Source organism: Talpa europaea, assembly GCF_964194135.1.
Source record: "Talpa europaea genome assembly, chromosome: 9".
NCBI lineage: Eukaryota > Metazoa > Chordata > Mammalia > Eulipotyphla > Talpidae > Talpa > Talpa europaea.
Window position 1 is genome coordinate 118,240,030 of NC_140076.1, and position 23,816 is coordinate 118,263,845.

General features: G+C 71.6%; 1 protein-coding gene across 1 annotated transcript; it reads left to right on the plus strand.

The window, feature by feature from the left end:
• Window positions 1-9,476: 9,476 nt before the first annotated feature.
• WNT9A (Wnt family member 9A) lies at window positions 9,477-23,488 on the plus strand (the record flags this gene model as incomplete). Its single annotated transcript, XM_084243281.1, has 4 exons — window positions 9,477-9,571; window positions 20,584-20,840; window positions 21,443-21,705; window positions 23,015-23,488. 4 exons carry the CDS (start codon window positions 9,477-9,479, stop codon window positions 23,486-23,488), a joined length of 1,089 nt encoding a protein of 362 aa, XP_084099407.1.
• Window positions 23,489-23,816: the final 328 nt, after the last annotated feature.

Genomic DNA, 23,816 nt, shown 5'->3' on the forward strand with positions numbered 1-23,816 from the left:
CCGACCGAGCGGGCGCCGGGGTGCCGGCCCGAGACGCACCCCGGAGGCGGCAGAACCTGCGCCCTCGGGGGCGCCTGGGATGGCGCCCCAGGCCCGCCCCCGCCCCCGGCCGCGCCGACCCCACCGCCGAGAGGAGCGCGCGGTCCTGGAATGAGGCGCGGAGGGGGCTGGCGCGTCCTGCTGCGGACTTCCCCTCGCTCTCAGCGAAAATCCCACCCAATTATCGCATTACTGGGGAGCCTGGGCTGTGGGATTGGGGTGGGGGCCCAGCGCCAGGCGGGCAGACTCCCGCCTCCCCAGCCCCCGCCTCAGCTGTGGGGCTGGGATTAGGGCCGTCGCGGGGAGCCCCCCAGAGGCTGCTGGCTCCACACACAAAGGAGGGTGGCTGTGCCGCGAGGGCCGCCGTCCCGGCCCAGGAGGAGGGGTGCTTCGGCCCTCTGGGCTCCCGGCCTGCCTCTCCCTGTCCTGCTGGAGGGGCCGGGAGTGGCCTGGGCAGCCGGGCGCAGGGCAGCGAGCCCAGCCCTGTGCCCGCAAGGCAGCTCCCTTTGGGTCCCGTCTGCCTGGGGGACTGTGGAGAGCAGGGTCCCAGGCTGGGGGCTCCAATGTCGATCCTGGGGCCCCCCTTGGCCCCCTGTAGTCTTTTTGGGAGCCTTGGCCCCTGGCAGCCCCGGCAGTGCACAGAGGGGGGCTCCCAGCCCGGCAGCAGACAGAGGCTGGCCTGGTGGGGTCCCGTGCCAGAATGGCCACGCAGAGGCTGTGGGGGCCACGGTCCCCCCCGTCTGTCTCCAAGCACCTAGGAGCTGGTGGGGGGGTGTCAGGCGGGCGTGAAGAGGGGGCACAGAAGCGGGAGAGGCTGTCTCTGTGCCCTGGGAAGGGGGCAGCTCAGGTGCCCTCAGCCTATGGCCGGCTGGGCCGGCCTGGCGTAGCCTCCCGCGGGCACAGCGCCCTCTGCTGTCACACAGAGGCTCTGCCCGCACCCCGGGCCCTGGGCCCTGGGGAGAGGCTGGCCACTGAGCCGGTGCACCCCGGCCTCCCACTGCCGGGGACACCCACCAGGGCCAGGGAGCGGTGGGGCGGGTCTCCCACCACTCAGGAGAGCCTTCCCTGCCCCGCTGCGGGCCAGGACCATGTTCTTTCAGGAACTGGCTCCAGCGGGGAAGAGGTGACAGCTCCAGGGAACCCCCATGAGGGGGGAGCAGAACCTGGGGGCCGGAGCCAGGGAGGTGGGGGGGCCAGCATCCTGGAAGGGGGCCTGGCAGAGGGGGGTCAGTGGCGGAGCTCCCTATGGGACCGGAACACCGACACTCCCGCTGTCCCAAGGAGAAGCTGGGGGCCACAGGGGGCCGGGAACAGGGACTGGAAGAGAGAGGCAGGACGCAGGTCGGGAGAGAGGGCCTTCTCCCCGCTCCCCAAGGCCGCCTGGAAGGGGCGGCCCCGGCACGCCCTCTCGGGAGCAGGTGCACGCTCCCTCTCCAGGCCTGACCCCATGCACTGGCTGTCGGCGGAGAGGACTTCCCATGAGCGGGAGGACGGAGCTACTCGAGCGTCCTGGCCACAGCCGCGGGCATGCCAGCACTGGCCGCTGGGCCTCATCAGCTTTCAACGCAGCGACAGCCAGGCAAGGTGCACAGGGAGGCAAAGGAAGGGTGGCCGAGCTGCCGGGAGAGCTAGTGTCCTGCACCCGAGGACTCGCGGCCTCCCTCAGCCTTCCATGTTGTGCCGGGGCCCGGGGACCCGCGCTGGGGGCCCAGTTGGAGAGCTTGGGCCCTGACACCCACACCTGGTGGGGCTTGTGACTCAGACACTCCCTCCTGGGCCGGGAAGCTCCCCGCTGGGCTCCCTCCTGCCTGGCTTGCAGCTGGAGCTGTGTTCTGGAGGGCCTCCTCTTCACCCCGCCGCTGGTCCTGTCTCCTGTCAGATGGGGGCCAGAGCACCCCCCGCCCCGCCCCGGGCCCTGCGCAGTGTCTCAGAGGCCCGGCAATGTGTGCTGGGAACCCAGCGGGCGCATGACTATGCACCCAGAGGCTGGGCAGGTGCCTCGCAGGCCAGTCCACCCACTTGAGAAGCTGGCCCTGGGGGCTCCCCCCCAGCCCTGGAGCAGATGGCCCAAGGGCCAGCAGCCGTACCCATGCCCGACGGACACTGGACTTCCAAGTCCATGGTCCTCAGTGGCTTTTCCTTTCATTTCCAGGCTCCTTGCTCAGTTTGGCCTCCTGCAGGCCACGGCCGCCAGCACAGGGATGTGTGGGGACATCGCTCTTTTTCAAACGGCTTGGGGGACTCTATGCCCTTTGTGGTCCATGTAAATTTTAGCATCAACGTGTCCATTTTCCCCAGAAATTCTTTTGAAAATGTGTGGATTATAAATCTGAAATTAACATGCGGCACTGTTGGTTTCAAGCTGGACGGTTCTCTGAACACGTCCACGTAGGTGTCGCACCGGCACGGCTGCCCCACAGCCCCCCGGTGGCCTCAGACGGCGCCTCTGCCTGGAGCTGGCTTGGTGCTCCTGCAGGTGGTGGAGGCTGCACCCATCCTCCTGGGGCTGGGGCACCCTTCATGGCCCACTGCCTCCTGGCTGTCCTGAGGGCCTGGTGGCGGTGGGTGCAGCTGCCACCAACTTTGATCTTGTTTTTTTTTTTTTTTAAAGATTTATTTATTTATGCATACAGAGCTGGGGTGCAAGCCAGAGATGCTGGGATGGGGGCGGTGAGAGGATTCACAGAGACAGAACGGGGAACAGAAGAGGCAGACTGATGGAAATCCACTGCTGAGGGGAACAAAGGGGAGACAGGAGAGATCTGCCGTGCCATGTGGGTATCTCCCTGATCAGCTGGGGATCCAACCGGCGCTTCAGAGGCTGCGGACAGCTTCACGGTGTTGCGCTCAACCCTCTGCGCCACCGGGGAGGCCCGGTCTTGTTTTTTTTAACTTATTTTTTTTTTAAGCCATGAGTTTTTTTAATTTTATTTTTATTTTTTTTTAAAGATTTATTTATTTATTTATACATGCACTGGGTACAGTCAGAAGCGCGGGAGGGTGAGAGAATCCACCAGAGCCAGAGCGGGGAGCAGAGCAGGCAGAAGGACCGAAGGACACTGCTGAGGGGAGCAGCGGGCGGCAGGAGAGGTCTGCGCGCCATGCGGGACCCTCCTCCGGTGGCCGCGAGCAGCCGGGGATCGAACCGGCGCCGCAGAGGCTGCGGGCAGCTTCGCACCCCAGCGCTCAGCCGCTGCGCCCCCGGGAGGCCCTAACTAATTACTTTTTAACTGCGGCAACAGGGGCACGCCTCAGGCAACGCTGCCCGTGGCCCCCCAGCACCAGCACCCGTGGCCCCCACTGCCCGCGGGCTTCAGCCCAGCTCTCCGCTCCCGGGGCCGCGTGGCCGCGCCTGGCCGGCTGCCGTCTGGTCCCTTCGCTGCGCTGCGCTGCGCCCGGGCCGGCGCCTCCCCTCCGGGCCCCACGGGGGCAGCCCCGGCGCGCACGTTTCCTTTCCAGCTGCCGCTCTGACTTTTGGGGTGTCGCCGGGAGCGGGACCCTGCGCCCACGAGGCTTGTCCCGAGGGCGGGCGCCGGTTCCCGCGGGGGGCCTGGACGCCTCTGGCGGGGGCGGGGGCGGGGGGCGGGCCCGGGGGTGTCCCTGTGCCCGCGCCGCGCCGGCCTCTCCGCTGTAAGCGCCCGTCTGGGGCTTTCGCCCGTTTTGACCGGTTGCTCGTTTTGCGGTCGCAGCTTCGGGCCATCGGCGCCCACGGCGTCCCGTCCCCGTCCCCGTCCCCGTCCCCGTCCCCGTCCGCGGCCTCTCGCGACGGCGGCTCCTCGGCCCCCGCGCCCTGCCCCGGCCGCCCCCAGGCGCGCGCCGTCTCCGTCCCTCGGCCGCGGGTTCCCGGCTGTCTCGGGGCTGCGGCGTCGGGCTCCGAGGTCCGTCTGGAGGTGGCCGCGCGGGAGGCCGGTCCAGGTTCCCGCTCCCAGCGGGCTCGCGGGCGAGGCTGTCCCGGCTGCGCCAGCTCCCGCGGGCTGGGCTCCGGCAGAGAGCGGCTGTCCCGGCGAGGCCGCCGCCCGGGGCCAGATTCCCGGGGCACCCTCCACCCCAACCTGGGTTGGGGCAGCCCAGCAGCCCCGGGCCTGTTCCACGCAGCCCTTTGGTGGCGTCTCTGAGTAGGTGAGGTGCCCTGTCCACGCTGTGAGGGGCCTGCGCACGGCCTGGGCGAGGGCCGGGTGGACAGAACAGGCGGGGTCCTCTGGTCACAAGGCCCTGGGGGAGGCTGGGCCGCTGTCTCCTGGAGGAGCCGCAGAGGCCAGGGGGGCCCAGCTGAAGGCCGCAGGCCAGGTTGGAGGGAGGCAGTGGCCACAGGAGCCTGTGGGGCTGGGCCGGCCTCTGTGTGGTCCTCAGAGGCTGACTGGGAGAGCAGCGTGGGGCCGACGCACCCTACCCCCGTGCCAGGGCAGGAACCAGGGTGGTCCCGGGACATCCACCCACCCCTGCTCGGGCCCTCACCCTGCCCCCGCCCCGTGGCCTCACCACCCTGTCCCCAAATGCCCAAGAGCCCCAAGACCACATTCCTCATACTGGGGGGGCTGCTGAGGTAACCTGCCCCAGGCTCGCCCCCACCCCACCTGTCACCGCTGCGCCCCAGCCGGTCGGAGAGGGTCAGTCCCCAGGACCCCTCAGCCTGGCACTGGCCCCGCGTCCTCTCTCCCGCTGGTGCCCTGGGCCAGTTGCTCCAGCCTCCCCTCAGCTGCCCTGGCCCGTCTCCCCAGCGACGCCCTCGCTGTGCTGCCCTGAGTGGCCTGGATCGTGGCCCTGTGGGCATGCACAGAAAGGCTCCTCAGGGACCCCAGCACCCCCGGCCTCTCTGGCCCAGGGCCCAGGGCCCATGGAAGTGCGTCCTGCACCTTGTTTCCCCGATTCTAAAGTCTGTCTAGTCCTGCCAGGCCTGTTGGTGGGAAGCTGGGCTGTGGCTTCTGCCCCTTTGAAGTGGTCCATGTGTTCTCTGACCTGCTGGGTGGGTGCCCCCCGCCCAACTGGGCTCAGTGACCCCTGGGTACACGTGGCCTGGCTGCACTGGCACAGATGATGGGGCAGGAGTAAGAGGCAGTGCCCTCCCGGGTCTGGCATCGGGGCCAGGTGTGTCCTGGGGAGCTGGGCCTCCAGCTGAGGAGCGGCCACTCAGGGACGGCTGACCCTGCACAGCTGCGGAGCTGTCCATGCAGGCAGGAGGGATAGCATACAGTGCCCGGAGGCCTCGGCCCTGGTGCCGCCGCCCCAGCCCGGCCTCTAGAGGCCGCTCAAGGCCCACACCCAGCCTCCCCCGGGCTCCCAGGCCATGCTCTGCGCTGCCGGCTGCCTGCAAGCCCCACATAGACTGTTCCTGGGGTGCGGGCTGAGCGCCCCCTCCTTCCCCACTCAACTCCAGCTGGCCCTGAGCCCCCATGGACCCCCACCCCCATGGGCTCCATCTGGGTCCCAAGCCCAGCACCTCCGTCGCCAGAGGGAGCTGAACTTGGCCCTGCCCCTCTACACAGGCGGACGGCACAGCCGCGCAGGTCGCCCTGGAGACAGTGAAAGGCGCTGTCCCGTGGGGCCTTCTAGGTGTGGGCACCACAGACAGCCCCCCACGTGCCAGCCATGGTGCGGCAGGCCCTGGACACGCCTGAGGCCCTGGCTGCCTCCCTGGGCCCTCGGCCTCCGTGCACCTGCAACACTATCAGGCCCTCACACGGGGGAGATGAGAGTGTTCAGGCCCTCGGCCGAGTCAGCCTTAGCCTGGCAATGGAGGAAGCACCAGCAGGCGAGGCCGGAGCCAGGCATCTCGCTCGGCGGAGCACACGGAGGAGATGGAAGGACAGCAGCAGGCTGGGAGCAGGGCCCGGCAGGAGGTAGGGAGGCCAGCCCCCAGGGAGGAGGCGAGGCCTGGGCACTGGATCCTCATGCCCAGTGCTTCAGCCACTGGGGGTGGGGGAGAGGGTGCAAAGGGACAGCCTACGTGGACACCAGAGCCGGGAAGGCCCACGCTGTGGGGGCTGGGCCTGGGCCTGGTGCCCCTGGACGGTGGGGAGAGCTGGCCGCAGCAGGGCCAGCCGGGGTCAGGACTCACCCCGAGAAACGCAACTTACTCGCCTGCAAAGCTAGAGGTGAGTGTTGCTAAAGCAGCTTTGAGCAGGACAGAAAGTGGGAGCGAGGGTCCCTCTGACGGCCATGCCCCGGCCTGGAGGCCTCCGGGAGACCGTGCCCGGAGCTGCACCCAGGGGGGGACTCAGCCCAGAAGCCAGTCCCTGAGGCAGACTGGCCACGCCCCTGGGGGTGGCAGGAGAGCTCCAGAGCCGTGGGCACGCCCAGGGCCTGGGCACAGATAGGGCGCGCAAGTGCGGGGCCCTGGCTCCTCCTCCTGTCCTGGTGCTTGGGAGGGTGGCTGGGGCAGGCCAGAGGTGCGGGAACTGCCACCCTCTCCAGCCTTAGGCCGGGTAGCGGGGGTGCTGTGCACCTGGCAGAGGCTGGCGCAGCGAGCCCAGGGCACCTGGGCTGGCAGAGCTCTGTGTCCACTTGGCCACTGCCCCAGGATAGGCCATGCACCAGGCACCGCCAGGGTGTGCGTGCCGGCCAGGAGGCCCAACTCGACGGTGGGCTGGACGCTGGCCTGGACACAGCCGCACCCTTGCCGGAATGCCCACTGGGTGAGCTGAGTGCCCTCTGGTGGAGATGCTGCGGGGACGCTGGAGCCGGAGTCACCAGACGCCGGACCCTTCCCTCGCTGGCCTCCAGGGGGCAGCCTGGCCACACGGGGGTGGTTGCTGGGAGGGTCGGCCTTCTGCTTCCCAGCCCCAGCTGTGCGAGGGAGGGCCTCTTCCCTCCCCTCTCCCTGACACACACACACACACACACACACACACACACACGCACACACGCGCACACGCGCACACCCCAGCCCATGAGCTCATTCTGCCCACGGCTGGCAGGCTGGGTGGGATCCTTCTGCTTGGGCTCTTTGTCCAGCTCAGTTTCAAATGACTCACGAGTGGCTGTCGCTCCCCCGGGAGACCCCCTGCCTGGCCCCGTAAACCTTCCCAATTAGGCCGCGTTTCCTGATCTGTGCGCTGGGCCCAGCCGCCAGACCACCCAGCGTCCTGGAGCCCAGAGTGGGGCCCAGGGCTCCGAACCCCTCCCCTATCGTGCTGCTGGCTGGGAAACTGAGGCTGGAGGTGGGAGGAGGGGTGGGTTGAGCTGTGCGGGCGAACCCCCACGGGCCTGTCCCCTCATTCTGTTTTTCTCACTGCCTCTGCCTCCCTGTCGGTCTCTCTCCCATCTGTCTCTAGCACCAGGGGAAAGAGATGGGAGGATGCATGGCCAGTGGGCTGCAGGGGGCGGCCCGTGCGTGGTGGGGTCTCCGGCAGCTGGAGCTTCAGGGCCCAGGACTGACCCCGCCTCTGCCCTCTGCCCCCTTCCAGGGAGCGCCCTCGCTGCACTGTGCCCCGGGGCCGGGCCGGAGAGCACGGAGTCCGCCCTCAGCCCTGTTGGGAATGTGAGGGGGCCGGGTGGCCTCCAGCCCCTCACTCTGCCTGGCACCTGTGCCTGCCCTGGGCCGGCCACAGCCTGCCCCATGGCTCCGGGGGCCTCTCAGGGCACGTGAGCTGGGGCCCAGCAGGCCAGCACGAGCGGGCGTGAGGTGCCATCTACCAGGGATGCCCCAGCAGGACGCTGGTGCCCAAGCTGGTGCCCAGGAGCGGTGCGAGAAAGGGCCAGCCAGGGGCGGCCATCAGGTGTGTCCCCCAGTGGCCACATGTCCTTTGAGGGCTGACTCAGTCAAGTTTCCTGGCTTCCGTTTGCCACCCAAGCCAAGCAGGCAAGGCGGGAACTGGGGCCCAGAGGTGCGAGGTCCCCCCTGAGGAGTTCCAGTCTCACCAGGAGCTCTGAGGGGGCCACCTGGGGCCTCCCCTCCTGCCCGAAGACCCCTGCCACGGAAGGGGGGCGGGCACAGGTGGGGACCCCAGGTCTGGAGACCCCCACAGAGGAGCGCCTCGCAGCACCTGCCAGGCTGGGGCCGGGGGCCGGGGGCCCTCCTGGGCCGGGGCAGTCTCGCGCAAGGCCTGGCTGGGGCTGGCCTCGTAGGCCTTGCTGACTGTCTCCGGCAGGTACCCGGGGGCCTGGCTGGGCTGCGGGGTGGCTGTGGTGGGCCATGCAGGGCTGGCTGGGCCCTCTGCCGGCCACCTCCTTCCTGGACTTGCTGGGCGGCCGCGAGCGTCCTCCGTGGAAGGGAGCTTTGTAGTGCTGCAGCGCCTTCCAGAAACACATTTACAATCTCACACTTCATTTTTCTTGGATGCGACCTCCGTGCTTTTAAACATGTCATCACTCCAAGTCCCCCGTCCCGCGCAGCGTGTCCCCGGAGCGGGAGCCAGCGCCTCAGGTGGAGCTGTGGGGCGGGGCCAGGCACCCACACGCGCAGCCTGGGTGGCCGGGGCTGCTGCCCTGCGGGCGAGGTGGCCTCTGGAAGCGGGCGGGGAGCTCCCCTGCGCGGGGTCCGGGAAGCAGGAGGACCAGAGCAGGTCCGCGGGGCTCGCGCGCAGCCAGCCACGGCTCCTGCGCGCAGAGGGCACTGGATGGGGACAGGAAGGAGGCTCAGAAAGGCCGGGCAGGCCGGTGCCTCCTCTCTCCGCGGCCCTCGGCGGGCGGCCACACACCGGGAGGCCCCGGGCGGGGCCAGGTGCTCCTCGCGCGGCTTCCCGGGCGGGGCTGGGCGGGGCCGGGCGCTGTCTGGGCGCTTCTCCTCGGCGCGCCTCGCAGCCCGGGCGGGCGGCGGCCCCTGCCCTGCGCAGGTCGCGGCGGCGCGGTCCTCCGAGCGCAGCCCAGCACGCGTGGGGCGCAGGGAGGGGCCCCCCAGCAGCTCCCGTGGGCGCGGCCCCGCTCCCCTGCTCCCGGGCAGCGGACGCCGGGCCGGGCCGGGCCGGGCCGGGCCGGGCCGGGCCGGGGAGGCGCGGTCTGCGTCGCGTGGGTGCGGACCCCGCGCGGGCAGAGCGCGCCGGCCCGGCCCGGCCCCCGGGCTCCGGCGCGACGGGCGGGTCCAGGGGGCGGCGCGGAGGGTGGGCGCCGGCCGTGACCTCGGCCGCGAGAGGCCCCCCGAGGCCCGGGCGCCCCGCGCGGCGCGGCCGGGGCCCAGCAGGGGGCGGGCGGGCCCCGCCGCCGGGCGGTCACCTGCGCGCGCCCCCGCGCCCTCCGCGCCCGCGCGCGCCGCCCCCCCGCGGGCGGGGCGCGGCCCGGACCCGCCCCCGGAGGGCGGGGCGCGCGGGGGGCGGGCGGCGGGCGGGCGGCCTCGGGTTGCGGCCCGCCCCGGCGCCGGCGTGGCCCCGCCCCGGGCCGGGAGGGGCCGGGCCCGCCGGCCGCGCCCCGCCCCGGCCGCGCGCCGGGCGCTATAAGAGGGCGGCGGCCGCGGCGCGCCCTGCGCGGAGCCGGGAGCGCGATGGTCAGCGCCGCGGCGCGGCAAGATGCCGGAGGGGCCCCCGCTGGCGCGCTGGCTGGCCGCGGCCTTCGCGCTGACGCTGCTGCTCGCCGCGCTGCGCCCCTCGGCCGCCTACTTCGGGTAGGTGCCTGCGGCGGGCGGGCGGCGGGCGGGCGGGCGGGCGCGCGGGGCCTCGCGGCGGGGGCCGGGCGGGGGCGGCCGGCGGGGGCGCGGCCGGCCGGACCCGGGGCGCCCCGCGGCGGGCGGGGCGCGGGCGCGGGGACCCCCGCCCCGCCGGGCCGGGCCGCCGAGCGCGCGGCGCCTGCGTCCCCGGCCGCCCGCCCCGCCCCGCGCCGCGCCCGCGGGAAGTTAATTCAACAACAACAGAAAATACGCACGAAATCCAGATGTTCCCGGCCCCGAGCCCCGCGGGGGGACGGCTGCGGCCCGAGGCGCTGGTTTTCCTGGCGCTGCGCCTCCGACGCCGCCCGCGCGGCCGCCCCGGGCGCGCCTGTCGCACCGGCCCGAGCGCGGGGCCCCGGCGGGCCCGACGCCGCCTCCCGCGGGCCCGGGCCGGCCCCGGCGCCCCGGCGCGCCCGCGCCCCGCGCCCCGCGCCCGCGCCCGCCCGGCGCCGGCCCGCGCCCCGGGGCCCTGGTGGCGCGCAGGGGCGCCCGCGGTCTGGGGCGCGGCCGGGCGCGCGGCGCCCCCCGCCGCCTCCCCCGCCCGGCGCCCGCGGCCGCTCCCGGCGCCGCCCGTCACCTGCTCCGCCGCGCGCCCGGCCGGCAGAGGGCCCCGTCGGCGCGGGGATGCCGGCGCCGGGCCGCGCGCCCTGCAGGTGTATCCTGTTCTCAAAGAAAATAAAATATTTTCATGGGAAACTTTCCCTTTGTGTTTTTCTTTCTCCCCCTGCGCCTTCCTCCCGGGTCGTCTCCCGGGGTCAGCGCGGTGTCTCCGGCCCGCCCCGCCCTCCCCTGGCTCTGGGCGGCGGGGCCGCGGGGCCGCCACCGTCTGCGCGCGCTCGGCTTCCCCGGCGGGCAGCAGGGAGGGCGGCCCGGCCGTCTGGCCGCAGGTCGGCGGTGACTCACGGCCCGGCCGGCCAGCTGTGCCGCCGGCCCTCAGCCCCGCCGCGGGGGCAGCGGCTCGGGCGCACCCCGGGCTGGTCTGCGCCGGGCCGGGCCGGGCCGCTCGGCGACGGGGCTGGCGGGGCCTCCGCGCTCGCCCGCCCACCGCCCCGGCCGGGCCTGCGTGTGCGTCGCCTGCCTGCCCCGCGGCCGCCAGTGGGGCTGCGGGAGAGCCCTGCCCCGAGGCCACATGTGCCACCTGCACCGCCCGCGGAGGCGGGACGCCTGGGGTCCTGGGGGCGGGCGGAGGGACGGGCTGTCACAGGAGCGGCTCAGAGTGGGCGGGGAGGACGGGCAGCGCCAGCCACTGGACTTGGCCCACGGAGGGCCAGGGCTGGGCAGCAGGGGCCGGGGCCGGGGTCTCTGCGCAGGGCTGCCCTCTGGGCCAGAGTGACCGGCCGCCGGGCCTGGGGCCTTTGCTCCCGGCCTGGCCAGGGAGGGCGGCGGGGGCGGCCAAGCAGTGACAGGAGCTGCCGGGCCTCTCCTCGGTGCCCCTGCGGCGCTGAGGGAGCAGGGAGCTGCGATCCAGGCCTCTTCTCCCTTCCCCCTCTCGAAAGCCCTGCCTGGCACGAGGCTCCCAGGCAGGAACGCAGCTCCAGTTACAGCCCAGAAACCCAGAGAGGCTGGCCTGGGGGAGGGTCACGTGGGCAGGAGCCCTCCCCACCCCCTCCCGGCGGCCTCAACCCAACCGCCTGCCGCTGCCCGGCCCTGCTGCCCTCTGCTCACCTCGGCCACCAGGCGGGACCCCCGGGCCCCTGCCCGCCGGGAGGGGCACGCCTCGCTGGCTGCGGGCCTGGCCATGAGCAGCAGGTGGTGCGTCCGTCTGGGTGTCCTGGGCTGCAGGGCCGTCTGCGCCGGGCTGGACGGCCTGGCCCGGTGCCCTCTTGAAGGAGGGGTGAGCCGGCCCCAGCAGCAAGGGGCCAGCCAGAGGTTTCGGGTGCAGACTTGGGCCCGGCGCGGGGCCTAGGTGCTTGAGCGCCTCGGACTGTGCTGGCAGGGAGGACTCTCCTGCGCCCTGCCCCTTCTTGGCATCCTCTTGGGGAGAGGCTGGAGCTGCTCAGGAAGGGCAGCCCTGACCCGGGGGCGGCCCCGGGGTCCAGTAGCGCCTGGGCTCCCCCAGGCCTGCCCTTTCTTACAGATACTGGGGGCTGGGGCATCCCCAGCAGGGGCTCGCGGGGCAGGTGCGGGGAGGGAGCCCCGAGACTCCCCTGAGGGACGCTCTTCTGAAGCAGCAGAGTGGTGTCCGGCGAGCCTGGGTGCGCCCCTAGTGTTGCCGCACCCTTTCCTCTGTGGCTGGCTCGGGAGAGCCCAGGGCCTGCTCCGGGAGGGAGCGGCCCACACGGCCCTAGAGCTCCCTCCTGCCGGCACCATCGCTCTCTTTTTTTTTTCCTTTTAAAAATTTATTTATTTATCTATACAAGCACTGGGCACAGTCAGCAGCGCGAAGCGCGGGAGGGTGAGAGGATCCACCAGAGCCAGAGCGGGGAGCAGAGCAGGCAGAGGGACCGAGGGACACTGCTGAGGGGAGCAGCGGGCGGCAGGAGGGGTCTGTTGCGCCATGTGGGACCCTCGCTGCCTGGTCGGCCGGGGATCGAACCGGCGCTGCAGAGGCTGCGGGCAGCTTCACGGCCCAGCGCTCAACCGCTGCGCCACCGGGGAGGCCCCGGCACCATCTCTTGAGGACACATGGGGTGCCTGGACCCCTGTGGGTCCCAGCCGAGAGTGCAAAGCGGCTCCTGCTCCTGAGACGCCCCCTCCCTGTGAGGCTCGGCCTAGAGGGCCGGGTTCTGAGGCTTCAGCACATCTGCTGGGCTGCGTGGCCAGCACTGCTGTGATTCTAGAGTGTCCCAGTCGCCCGCCCCCCGCATCTCAGGTGCCAAGCGCTGCCTGCCCGAGGCCCCTCCCTCGCCGAGGGCGCGCAGTCCAGGCTGCCCCCCGCGCCAGCCTGGCTGTGATGGATGGCCGCGCACGTCTTCTTGCGTGTGCTTGCGTTTCCCCCTTGGGGTTTGTGCCTGGAGCAGAACTGCTGGATCAGAGGAGAATTCTCCGCGTGACTTTTGGAGGAGCAGGATGTCCCTCCGCTTACACCCCCACCGGCCGCAAGGCTTCCCTCGCTCCCTGGCCTCTCTGGCCTTGTTCTCTGCTTTTCAAAAAGCTGCTTTCGCCATCAGGGTGGGTCGAAACAGCAGCTCCTTGCAGTTCTGGTCAGCACCTTCGGCGGCTGTGGCCACCGACTTGTGTGTCGCCTTTGGGGAATTGTCAGACCCGCTGCCCGGGTTTTGGTCAGGTCGCCTGTCATCTCGTTGGGTTTCAGGAGCTCTTTATTTATGCTGGGCCCAGGCAAGCCTGCCTGCCTCCTGACCAGCAAGGCAGCAAGCTGTCCCGCCCCTGCCCAGAGGCTGGGCTCAGGCCTCAGCATACTTCCTCCCGTTCGGGCCTCCCCGACCACAGGGCACCGGCGTCAGGAGGCCCCCTTCTTCCAAAGCCTGACCCGGGGCCCAGTGGGCTCAGGAGCCGCCCTGGCGGGGCCGTGCTGCTGGGCTGTGCTTCCCGCAGCTGCGCGCAGGGGGCCGTGCCCCTCACCCCGCCTGGCGGTGAGGCCACCTCTGCTGCCCCCAAGGACTAGGCGCACTGGCTGCTGGGCGGAGGGTGCCCAGCGGTCCCTGGAGTGGGTGGAGGGGACGGAAAGCTGGGCGCAGGGTTGTGCCCGAGGTGGACAGCTGGGCCGGCAGCCCCGCCGTGTGTGCTGGGGTGTCCGGGTGACCCTGGGGGTGGCTGTGGGCTGAGCAGCAGATCTTGGAATCAGGTAGAGACGCATCCCAGCAGTGCCCAGGCAGCCCACCCTGTGTGGGCCTCTGAGGGGCCAGGTGTGGGGTGGGGAGGCCTGTGTGGTGTGGGCTCTGGGAAGGGGCCTGCCGGCGTGACCTGGGGGGATGGAGGTGCGCGGGAGGGGCCAGGCCCGCCCAGGAGGAGCTACTCAACCCCGTCTGGGCTGGTCTGCTTGGCGGTCTGAGGCCGCGGCGGCAGGTGCTCCGGCGGGTGGTGGGCGCCCGCGGGTGCAGGCCAGGCCTAGGCGGGCGGGAGACCCACCTGGCTCCCTCAGCTGCGCGAGCAGATGTCCCGGCACAGCCGGCGGCGTCTGGATGGGACAGCTGGCCTGGTCTGCTCCCGTGCTCGCGCTGTGGCCCAGCACCCGCTGCTGAGGCACCGTGGCCGGCTGGCGCCTAGGGCGGGCGTGGGGACAAAAGGCCAGCATGGGGGTCCATCCTCCTGGGGAGCACCCCCGGTGGCGGGGCTTCCCCGCCATAGAAGGCGATGCCTGTTGCGGGGCCTAGTCCTGGGGCTCCTCCCTCTGTGCATTGTCCCCATGGGGGCCGCCGCACCCACCGCTCACCCGCAGGCCCGCCCTGTGTCATGGGGTGGTGGTGGAAGAGGCCCCTCTGTAGCCGCCGCCTCCAGGCTGCCGTCGGGCTGTGCGCTCTGTCTGTGGGCGGCCCGTCCCCGGGGCCCTGGCCGGGTCTTCCTGGAGGGCCTCTTCCCCAGCCCTGGCCACATGCCTGAGGCCTGCGGGGCTCCAGCCCGGCTCTCGCTCTGGCCCCGGCCACCCCTGGCGGCCCCGACTCCGGGGACCGCACCAGCTTGTGCCGTGGACTCTGGGGCCGGGTGGGCACAGCAGCCCCAGCCGCGGGCCCGGGAGCTGGCTGGACGCTGAGGCAGGGCCCTGCGGAGCTCGGGCGTGGGAGGCCCCGCGTGAGGCAGCAGGGTTGGGGTGACACGGGCGCCTGGAGGGGCAGCCGGGCCAGTGGCAGGTGGCTGGGCCGGGTGGGGCGGCAGCGGCAGCGGCAGCCGGGGCCGACCTGGGTGGCAGCGGGGCCCGGCTCCGTGACCTGAGGCCCGGCCGCCTGGGCCTTCCCGCCCCTCCCCGCGGTTCCCGGCTGGCCCGCTGCCTCGGGCCGCAGGAGGAAGCCCGGCCGCCCAGCTGGCAGGCCCGCCTCGGACGAGGGAATGGAAAAAGGCAAACCTCAGGCTGCGTTTGTTTTTCTTCGCGATACCTGAGGTAGACGCGGCCAGGGGAAGTGGCCTGGAGGTCTGGGCCGCCGGGAGAGGCTGCCAGCGACTCCCAGGCCAGAGGACGTCAGAGACGCGTCCGGAGGCCTTGTCGCCCGGACAGATGGAGCCGCCGCGGCCACCCCGGGCCACCCGCGGGGAGGGCGCTGGTCGCCGAGGGGGGGCCCTGCATCTTGGGGCCCAATTCCCTCCCACCTGTCCTGGGGTGTCAGCCCGGCAGCCTGTGGCCTCCTGGAGACTGCGCCGACCCGGCCCAGAGGCGGCTGCACTGGTCCTCCATGGAGCTCTGTGTGCTGCTGCGGCCACCAGCGGGCCTGGTCCCGGGCAGCTCCAGCGTCCTGCTCTGATTGGGCGGTCGGCCAGTTCTGGGGCGAGGGTGGGCTGTGCCCTGCATCTGGACACCAGTGCCACGCCTGGCTGCAGGCTGTGGGTCACGGCCATGTGGGGATTGAGGGGTGAGCTGAGCCCGAGTCGGCCAGTGGCCCGGGGGGGGGGTGGAGCAGGGGGCTGACCGAAAGGCCCCCTGCCCTGGCCTGTGGGTGCCGTGAGGGGCGGGCAGGGGCCTGGTGGCCCTCTCAGTGCGGGGCCAGCGGCCCCAGGGACACAGGGTGCTGGCCTGGCGGGTGCCCAGCCCCATGCTTGGGTGGGGGCCGCGGGGCATGGTGGGGGGGGGACAGGGGGATGGAGGGTTAATCTCAGAGCCGTTTTCTCAGCACTTGAGTTTGTTTTGAATTTGATTCACACAGAAACGAAACACCGTCTGGTGGGCTGAGGTTTCCTTGGCAGGGCGCTGCGCTTCTGAGACTCGGGCCGCCCGCCCTCCGCCCCGCCGTCCGGCTCCCACACCCCAAGCAGGGCTGCGGGCAGGGTGGCCCTGGCGTGGCCGGGCCTGCGGGTAGGAGGCAGGGCCCTTGGCCCCTGTCCATTGGCCCATCTCCCAGCACGGAGGCTGCGGGCGGGCCTGGGCGGTGCGGGACCAGCCATCCCCCGTTGCCACCTGCACGGCCCCCCCTCTGGCAGTGCCCGTCCGGCCACCTGGCTGCCGGGAGCAGGTGTGAGGGAGTGTGGTGGAGGGGCGCTGAGGGGCAGCTGGTCCCCGCAGCCCCCGGCCTCACCTATGGGGGCTCTGGCGTCTCCGGGTCTGTCCATCCCCAGTTCTTTCCTGCCCTCCTGCGGGCTGAGCTGCAGCCTGGGGTGGCCCCGAGGGCTTCTGTGCGGAGGCCTGTCCACAGCTCTGGGCTTTCCGGCAGCACGAGGCCGCCACCTCTACTGTAGACTGATGACCTCTGCGGCCACCAGCTGCCCCGCTCACAGAGCTGACCTGCGAGAGAACTGGGGTGCCCGCAGCCCCTGGCCCACGCCGCTGGGACCCCCTCTCTGCCGGGAGAGATAAGCTGGGTGTCTGCAGAGAACGAGAAACCACAAAAACTGACCCAGCAAGTTTGGAAAAACCGAGCAGAACCGGGGAAAACATTTCAGTAACGATCTGAGGCCAGATTAGAAACAGCTGAAGAGAATTAGCAAACTGGACGGCGGATCAGAAGAAGTTACGGAGTGGCCGGCGGGGGAGGCCACCAGCCTGCCCGAGCAGGTGGGCTGGCCGGGTGGGGGCGTCTGAGCAGAGGGCGGAGGACTTTCAGGGTCTGCTGTGTGGCTGCAGGAAGCCCGGCAGTGCCCAGGCGGGAAGAAGGAACGCTTGGCGGGGCCAGGACTCTCTGGGCCACAGACCCACGGAGGCCGCACGGGAGGGAGGCAGGGAGGCGGGTCCTCTGGGAGGAGGCCAAGCAGAGGCCTGCGGGTGCGGGCTGGGAGGGGGAGCACCGCGCTGGGGCACAGTGGGGGCCTCCGGGGTGCCCCTCCCCCACCGGGCCCAGAGGGGGCCCATGTGGACCCAGGACAGGGGACTGAGACAGTGAGGAAAGCCTGAAATTGCTGGGGGGCACCTGGAATGAGCGGTCTGGGGGGGCAGCAGAGAAGCAGTGGCTGGCGGGCGGTGTGGACCGGCGAGGGCAGGCCAGAGGCCGGGAGAGGGACGCTTTGTCCCAGCTGTGAGGGGACGAGAGGGTGGCCGGCCACGGCCTCTGGGGCAGCGGTCAGCGGGCGGAGGAGCCCAGGCGCCCTTCCCGGCCCCAGGCCCACCTCCTGCCATGCACGAGGGGCGCACCCGCACCTCCAAGGGCCAAGAGCAGACTTCCCGTGGAAGGCCAGTGGGGATCTGGGGGTGGGGGGCTTCTTTTCAGGGCAGTGAAAATCCCCGCGAGTGGGGTGCACGGAGGGGTGGGATGTGCAGGCCCTGAGGGACGGCTCCTCTCAATACGGTTGCTCCGAAGGAGGACGAGGAGCTGGTGGGAACGCGTCTTCCCCCCTGGGGGGGCGGCCTGCGTGGCTCTGAGGCGAGTGTATGGGCCGGGCCTCCTGGGGCGTCCAGGGTGCTGGTCAGGTTGAGCCGCGTAGCCGTGGAGGGGCCCCGCCAAGCCCCGCCCCCCCACCCGGGTCCTGGCTGCCCAAGGAGTGGGGGCGGGGCCTGCGGCCATCGTGGGGCACCTGCCTGGCCCTGCTAGGGGCGCCCCTCCCCCCCCCACCCCAGCGTGGAGCAGGACCACAGCCAGGAGGAGGCCAGGGGATGGCTCGTGTGGGCCCCCGGGGACAGCGAGACAGGCCTGCGGCACTGGGGACAGCCCCGAGCTGGGGAGACGCTCGTTGCACACTCACTGCCCTGAGAGTCTGGTGGTGGATGTGTGTGGGGTGTGGTTTGTGGTGTGTGTGTGTATGTGGTGTGGGGGGTGTTCGTGGTGTGGGGGGTGTGGAGTGGTTTGTGCGGTTTGTCGTGTGTGGTTTGTGGTCTATGTATGTGGTGTGGGGGGTGTGGGGTGTGGTGTGTGTGGTTTGACATGTGTGGTTTGTGGTGTGTGTATGGGGGGGGTGTGTATGCTGTGTGTATGGAGGGGTGAGTGTATGTGGTGTGGGGGGGTGTTTGTGAGGTGGTGTGTGCAGTTTGTCGCATGTGGTATGTGTGGTTTGTGGTATGTGTATGTGTGTGTGGGGTGGTGTGTGTGGGGTAGTATGTGCAGTTTGTCATGTGTGGTGTGTGTGAGGTAGTATGTGCAGTTTGTCATGTGTGGTGTGTGTGGGGTGGTGTATGTGGTTTGTCGTGCGTGGTGTGTGTATGTCGTGTGTGGGGGTGTGTGAGGCGTGGTTGTGCGGTTTGTCATGTGTGTGGTTTGTGGTATATGTGTGGTGGGGGGTACGTAGTTCGTGGTGTGGTGTCATGCGTCGTGTGCGTGTGTCCCCATGGAGCCTGCTGGAAGGACTCTGGCAGCAGCCAGTGGGCAGCAGGGATGCTCCTGTGCTCAGGCTGTGGGGTGGGCGAGGTGGCGCTGGCAGAGCAGGGCCCAGAGCCCGTTGGCAGCTGCGGGGCAGGGCGAGTGGCCCCGTGGAGGGGAAGGGGGTGCCTGCAGATGGGGGTCAGACTGTGGCCCTGGGGACCCTGGAGGGCCAGCGGGCAGCCCCCCACTCTGTGCTTCCTCTTGGGGACCCTGAAGGGCGGGCAGCGCTGGGGAGTGTCCGGGCCGCAGACGCCAGGCCACGCGTCACCTCTTCCCAGGAAGCGGGGGCTGGTGCTGCTGCCTGGGCCTGGCCTCCTGCCGTCCAGGGGACGGCCGTCCAGGGGGCTGCCGCTGTGGGCAGCCTGCCCAGCTTGCCTCCTCCGCACGCCTCCTGGGCAGGCCGTGCCACACTCGCCTGTCCTGGGCCAGACTCCCGCAGGGCGGTGGTGGCAGGTGCACCGGCCTGGGGTGGGCAGCGGGCTGGCCAGCCGCCTGGGGGCCCTTTCCACAAGGGCCCGGCCCCTGGAGACCAGGGAGGGGCGGGCCCCAGGCCACCAGGGTGTGGACCCTGTCAGCGCCCAGCTCCAGGAACCATGGGGGCCGCTGGGCAGCCTGGGGGGCCCCTGAGGGGGGTCCATGCCTGCTCTGTGGAGGGGCCCCGCAGGCTGGGTTTCAGGACGCCCTTCAGCCCTGAGCTTGGCTGGGGGCCTCTCCCTCACCTCTGCTGCGCCCTGCCCCAGGGCTGGATGTCTGTGGGTGGGCCCGGCCTCCCGACGACGCTTGGGGTCTGGGCACCTCCAGGAGCCGGGCACACCGGGGCCGCGCCCGCTAGGGGGGGGGGGTTGCTCGGCTGCCCTGCCCTGCAGGGGTCTGGGCCCAGGGTTCTGTCCTGGGCCAGGCCCCCGGCCCCCCTCTGCCCGCATGTCTACGCCCCGGACAGTTAGGGGACCTGGGGAGGGGGCGCCTCGGCACGGGAGTGGGATGGGGGGCACCCCTGGGGCCCCAGCACGCGCCCACCCCGGGAGCACTGGTCCTTGGCACCCGGCCATGCCGCCCCCGCCCTTCTCAAGCAACGGCGCCCCAGCAGCCGGTGCAGGCTGCTCCCCACCCGCCGTGGGCGGCAGCAGAGGCGCGGCCTGTTCAGGCCCAGAGCTGGCCGCCCTGCCCGCTGCTCCGTCCAGGGCCGGCTCCCGGGACCCAGCTCCGCTGCGCAGCCCCGGGCATGGGCCACCCCACTGGTGGGGCCGGGGCAAGGGTCCTCACCCCCTGCAGTGCTCGCGGCAGTGGGGAGTCAGGGGCCCCTGCCCTCCATGCCCTCTCCTCGCCCACGCCCAGCGCTGCCCTTTCTAGCCGGGACCCAGGGGGCCATGGGGGCAGCCTTGCCGGGGCCCTGGGGCGGCACCTGTAACTGGTTCGCTTGGGGCCTTGGCAGTAGTGCGGGTCGGAGGTGACGCAGCCATGGCCAGGTGGCTCGCCATTCTGGGCACCGCCGTTCTGGGCTCGCCATTCTGGGCACCACCGTTCTGGGCTCGCCATTCTGGGCACCGCCGTTCTGGGCACCACCGTGGATGCCCTGCCTGGGCACCGGGCGCCCGCCAACGCGGAGGCTGTGTGTGCAGGGGGATGGTGCGGCTACGCCAGGCCCCAGCGCCTGGCTTCGGACCTCCGCCCTGCTCCCTGCTTTGGCTGGGCAGCTGTCCTCAGGTGGGGCCAGCTGTGAGTCAGGCGCCCACCTTAGCCCGGCACCCCCCCCACCCCACCCCAGGGCCGGGCAGGAGAGGAGTCTGCGGTGACAGGCCCCACCCTGCTAGCCCCGCCCATCCCGACTAGGCCCCCGCCCACCCTGCAAGGCCGTGCCCACTCTCTGCTCCTGGCCCTTGGGCGCCCTGTGCCTCCCCCTGCAACGTGGGGGTGCTCCAGGCCCGCGGTCCCTGCCCTCCTGCCACGTGCCGCAGACGCAGCCTGCACCCGGTGCCTCATTCAGCTGCGAGCCTGTCCTCGGTCTGCCTGCGCCCCCTCGCATGCCTTGGCCTCCTGGCCTCAGGGAGCTGACGGAAGAGGGCTGGGCAGCAGCCATCTGGGGGTGCTTCAGACGCCCCAGAGGAGCCTCAGCCTGCGCTGTCACTGCTGGGGCCGTGAGTGGGTGCCCCAGAGGTCCTGCTCCCCTCACCCCACAGAAAGCTGCCCTCTTGGCATCAGCTCCAGGACCCTGAGCTCTGGAGGGGGTTTTAGGGGCACCAAGAGGGTGAGGCCCGCTTCTGAAGAGGCCTGGTGGCCCCGGTTCCTGTGGAACCCCCAAGGGGTTGCGGTCGGAGCCCCACCTTGTCCTCACGCAAGCTGAGTGTCGGTGCTGCTGGGTGTGGACACGCCTGGGCTGCGTCAGGCCCCTGTCTGGGGCTGCTGAGGCGCTTGTGTCAGAGCGCAGAGCCGGAGAGGGTGGGCAGGCGGCTTGGTGGGCTGGCGGGATGCTGACCGTGGGGGGCTGGGCAGGGGCTGCGGGCAGGACGGGGACGACACCTGGAGGATGCGGGTGCCCAGCTCTCCCCTGCCTGGCCTCTCCCTGGGCCCTGCCACCACCAGCCCCTTCCTCAGCGCCTGGCCCCTCACCGATGCTCACTCTGGCCCTTCTCTGCCCAGGCTGACAGGGAGCGAGCCCCTCACCATCCTCCCGCTGACTCTGGAGCCCGAGGCGGCCGCCCAGGCGCACTACAAGGCCTGCGACCGGCTGAAGCTGGAGCGCAAGCAGCGGCGCATGTGCCGCCGGGACCCGGGCGTGGCCGAGACGCTGGTAGAGGCGGTCAGCATGAGTGCGCTCGAGTGCCAGTACCAGTTCCGCTTCGAGCGCTGGAACTGCTCCCTGGACGGCCGCTACCGGGCCAGCCTGCTCCGCCGAGGTGAGGCCCGGGGCGAGCCCCGCCCTCCCACCCCTCCCGCCCCTCCGCGCCCCACCCCTGCCTCCGGCCCTATCCGGCCCTGCCCGCCCCCTCCCCTGCCCTTCTGCAGCCCCCTCCTGCCCCACCCCCTCCTGACCATCCCACCCCTGCCCTGCGCTCCTGACCCCACCTCCTCTCCTGCTCCTTGGCCCCTGAGGGTGCTCTTCCCCCCACCCCTGCAGTGAAGCCCTGTTCCTGGGGGGGGGGGGCAGGGTTCCCGGCGGGGCCCTGCCTGCTGTGGGAGCACAGGCCCCTCTCCTGCCTGTGGGTGCTGCTGGGGACTGGCCCGAGCCTTCCAACCTCCAGGGCAGGCAGGGCCACAGAGCCCGCGGGGTGGGGTCAGGGGCCCTGTGACCAGGACGGCCGGGCATCACTCCCGCCCCTGACCAGTGCCGCTCGGCCTAGGGGCCTCCTGCCCAGGTGCAGGCCCCGGTGGTGTGCCGGGGAAGGTCCGTCCCATGGCCCCACACTGCCCGGGGGTGTGGGGCTCCCTCTGGAGCGCTGCCGGGGGGAGGTGGGAGCCTGCCCCTGAGCCCTGACCCCTGACCCTGGCGGCTCCTTAGGCTTCAAGGAGACCGCCTTCCTCTACGCCATCTCCTCGGCCGGGCTGACGCACGCACTGGCCAAGGCCTGCAGCGCCGGCCGCATGGAGCGCTGCACGTGCGACGAGGCTCCGGACCTGGAGAACCGGGAGGCCTGGCAGTGGGGCGGCTGCGGGGACAACCTCAAGTACAGCAGCAAGTTCGTCAAGGAATTCCTGGGCCGGCGGCCAGGCCGGGACCTGCGGGCCCGCGTGGACTTCCACAACAACCTCGTGGGTGTGAAGGCAAGCGGGGCGGGGGGGCTCTGCCCAGCCTGCGTGCTGCAGGCCAGTGTCCGCGTGGCTCTCTGCCCGTCGGGGAGACGGGCGAGGGCTCAGGAGCAAGGGAGGCTGTGCCGCCGGTCGGGGAGAACGGCAGGCCCCCACGGGCACCGTCTCACCAAAGGGCAGCAGCACCGGGTCCCCTGCAGGGCGGGAGCCAGGCTATCCCGCCGCCAAGGACGCAGGTGGACAGCAGCCGGCATGGGGGCTGGCCGGGAGTCCGGAAGGGCTGGGGCAGTGGGCCACGTCGGGGGCTGACTCTGGCTCTGGGCCCTGCAGGTGGCCGGGCTTGGCTCACGGCTGCCTGAGGACGGGGCGCTTGGCCTGCTGGGCCCTGCAGGGCTCTGGCTACAGGTGGGACTGGCCCAACAGTCTGGACCCCGCCCTGGGCCGGGCGTACCCTTGGAGGGCCCGTCGCTCCCAATGTGCACAGAGCAGCCACGCCATAGGCCCTGCCTGCGGGGTCAACCAGCACCCCAGATCTTGGGGCTGCGGGGGGCCGGCCTGTGGCGAGGGCCTCTCTCCCACTGCCGCGGTGGGTCTGTGCCTGTTGGAGCCTGCTGGGCGGAGGCAGCCGAGCCAGCCCTGGGCCCTCCGTCCGGGGAGTTCTGAGTCGTGCGTCCTGAAGGGGTCCGTTCCCCACTTTCAGCCAGAGCCCAGTTCCGCCCTTGGTGCCCCCTTGCCGGCTGGTCGTGACAGGCACGTGAGCCGTGAGCTGCAGCGTGTGGGCGAATAGCCTTTGGTTCAGCAGCCCGAGTGTCTCGACACAGCCCACTGGACGTGACTGCTGGGCCCGGCTGGAGGGCAGCCACTGCCCCTCCCCTGCCGCAGGGGCCTGGGCATCTTGGCCTCCCCTCCCTGGCCTCGTTTCTCTGGGGGCTCAGTGTGGATGCTTAGGCCAGAGGCCCCGAGGGGGACGGGACTGGCTTGGCCGGCAGGGCTTCCCGTCCCGGAAGGTCAGGTGGGCAGCCGTCTGAGCCCTGGTGTCGGGCTGGCTATTGCAGCAGCGGGGGTCCCCTCCTTCCCGCCAGGGTTTCCACCACTGGTGCGGGCACTGCTCCCAGACCCAGCAGGGGTGCGGTCATGTCCAACCTGCCCTGGGGTCAGCTAGCTGGCTGCCTTCGCCTCTGTGGCCAGACCCAAGGCCCTGGGTGCCCGCCTGCGGCTGGGGGTGGGGGCGCAGCCAAGAGCCAGCCTGGGCGTGGGGGCGTCCCAGCCCGAGGGTGGCCATCTGGGGCGGCCGCGCGGCCCTCATGCCCGCCTCTCCCGCCAGGTGATCAAGGCCGGGGTGGAGACCACGTGCAAGTGCCACGGCGTCTCGGGCTCCTGCACCGTGCGGACGTGCTGGCGGCAGCTGGCGCCCTTCCACGAGGTGGGCAAGCGGCTGAAGCACAAGTATGAGACGGCGCTCAAGGTGGGCAGCACCACCAACGAGGCCACAGGCGAGGCTGTTTCGCCGCCGCGGGGCCGTGCCGCCGGGGCGGGGGTGGACCCGCTGCCCCGCACGCCTGAGCTGGTGCACCTGGACGACTCGCCCAGCTTCTGCCTGGCCGGTCGCTTCTCCCCAGGCACCGCAGGCCGCAGGTGCCACCGCGAGAAGAACTGCGAAAGCATCTGCTGCGGGCGTGGCCACAACACGCAGAGCCGGGCAGTGACGCGGCCCTGCCAGTGCCAGGTGCGCTGGTGCTGCTACGTGGAGTGCCGGCAGTGCACGCAGCGCGAGGAGGTCTACACCTGCAAGGGCTGAGCCCGCGCTCCGGCCCTGGCTGGGTCCCCGCGCACGCATGGGCCGGTGGGCAGGACTGCGGTGCCGACGAGCTGGCTCTGCCCCGGCCCCTCCAAGACAGGGACGGGCCTCCGCGTGCCCTCTGCCCGCACCCTGGGCTCCGAGGTCCCCTCGAGAACCCCTGCCTCGCCAGCTGTGGCAGCCCCACGACGCCTGTCCCCGGGCGTGGTGCCCCCAGGCACCCACCTGTGCCCCAGGGCCTCTGTGCCTGCGCCCCGGCCACCCTGCCCAGCACTGTCTCAGAGAGTCAAACCACTAGGAGCCAGCGGGGCTGGCACCGGCGCCCCAA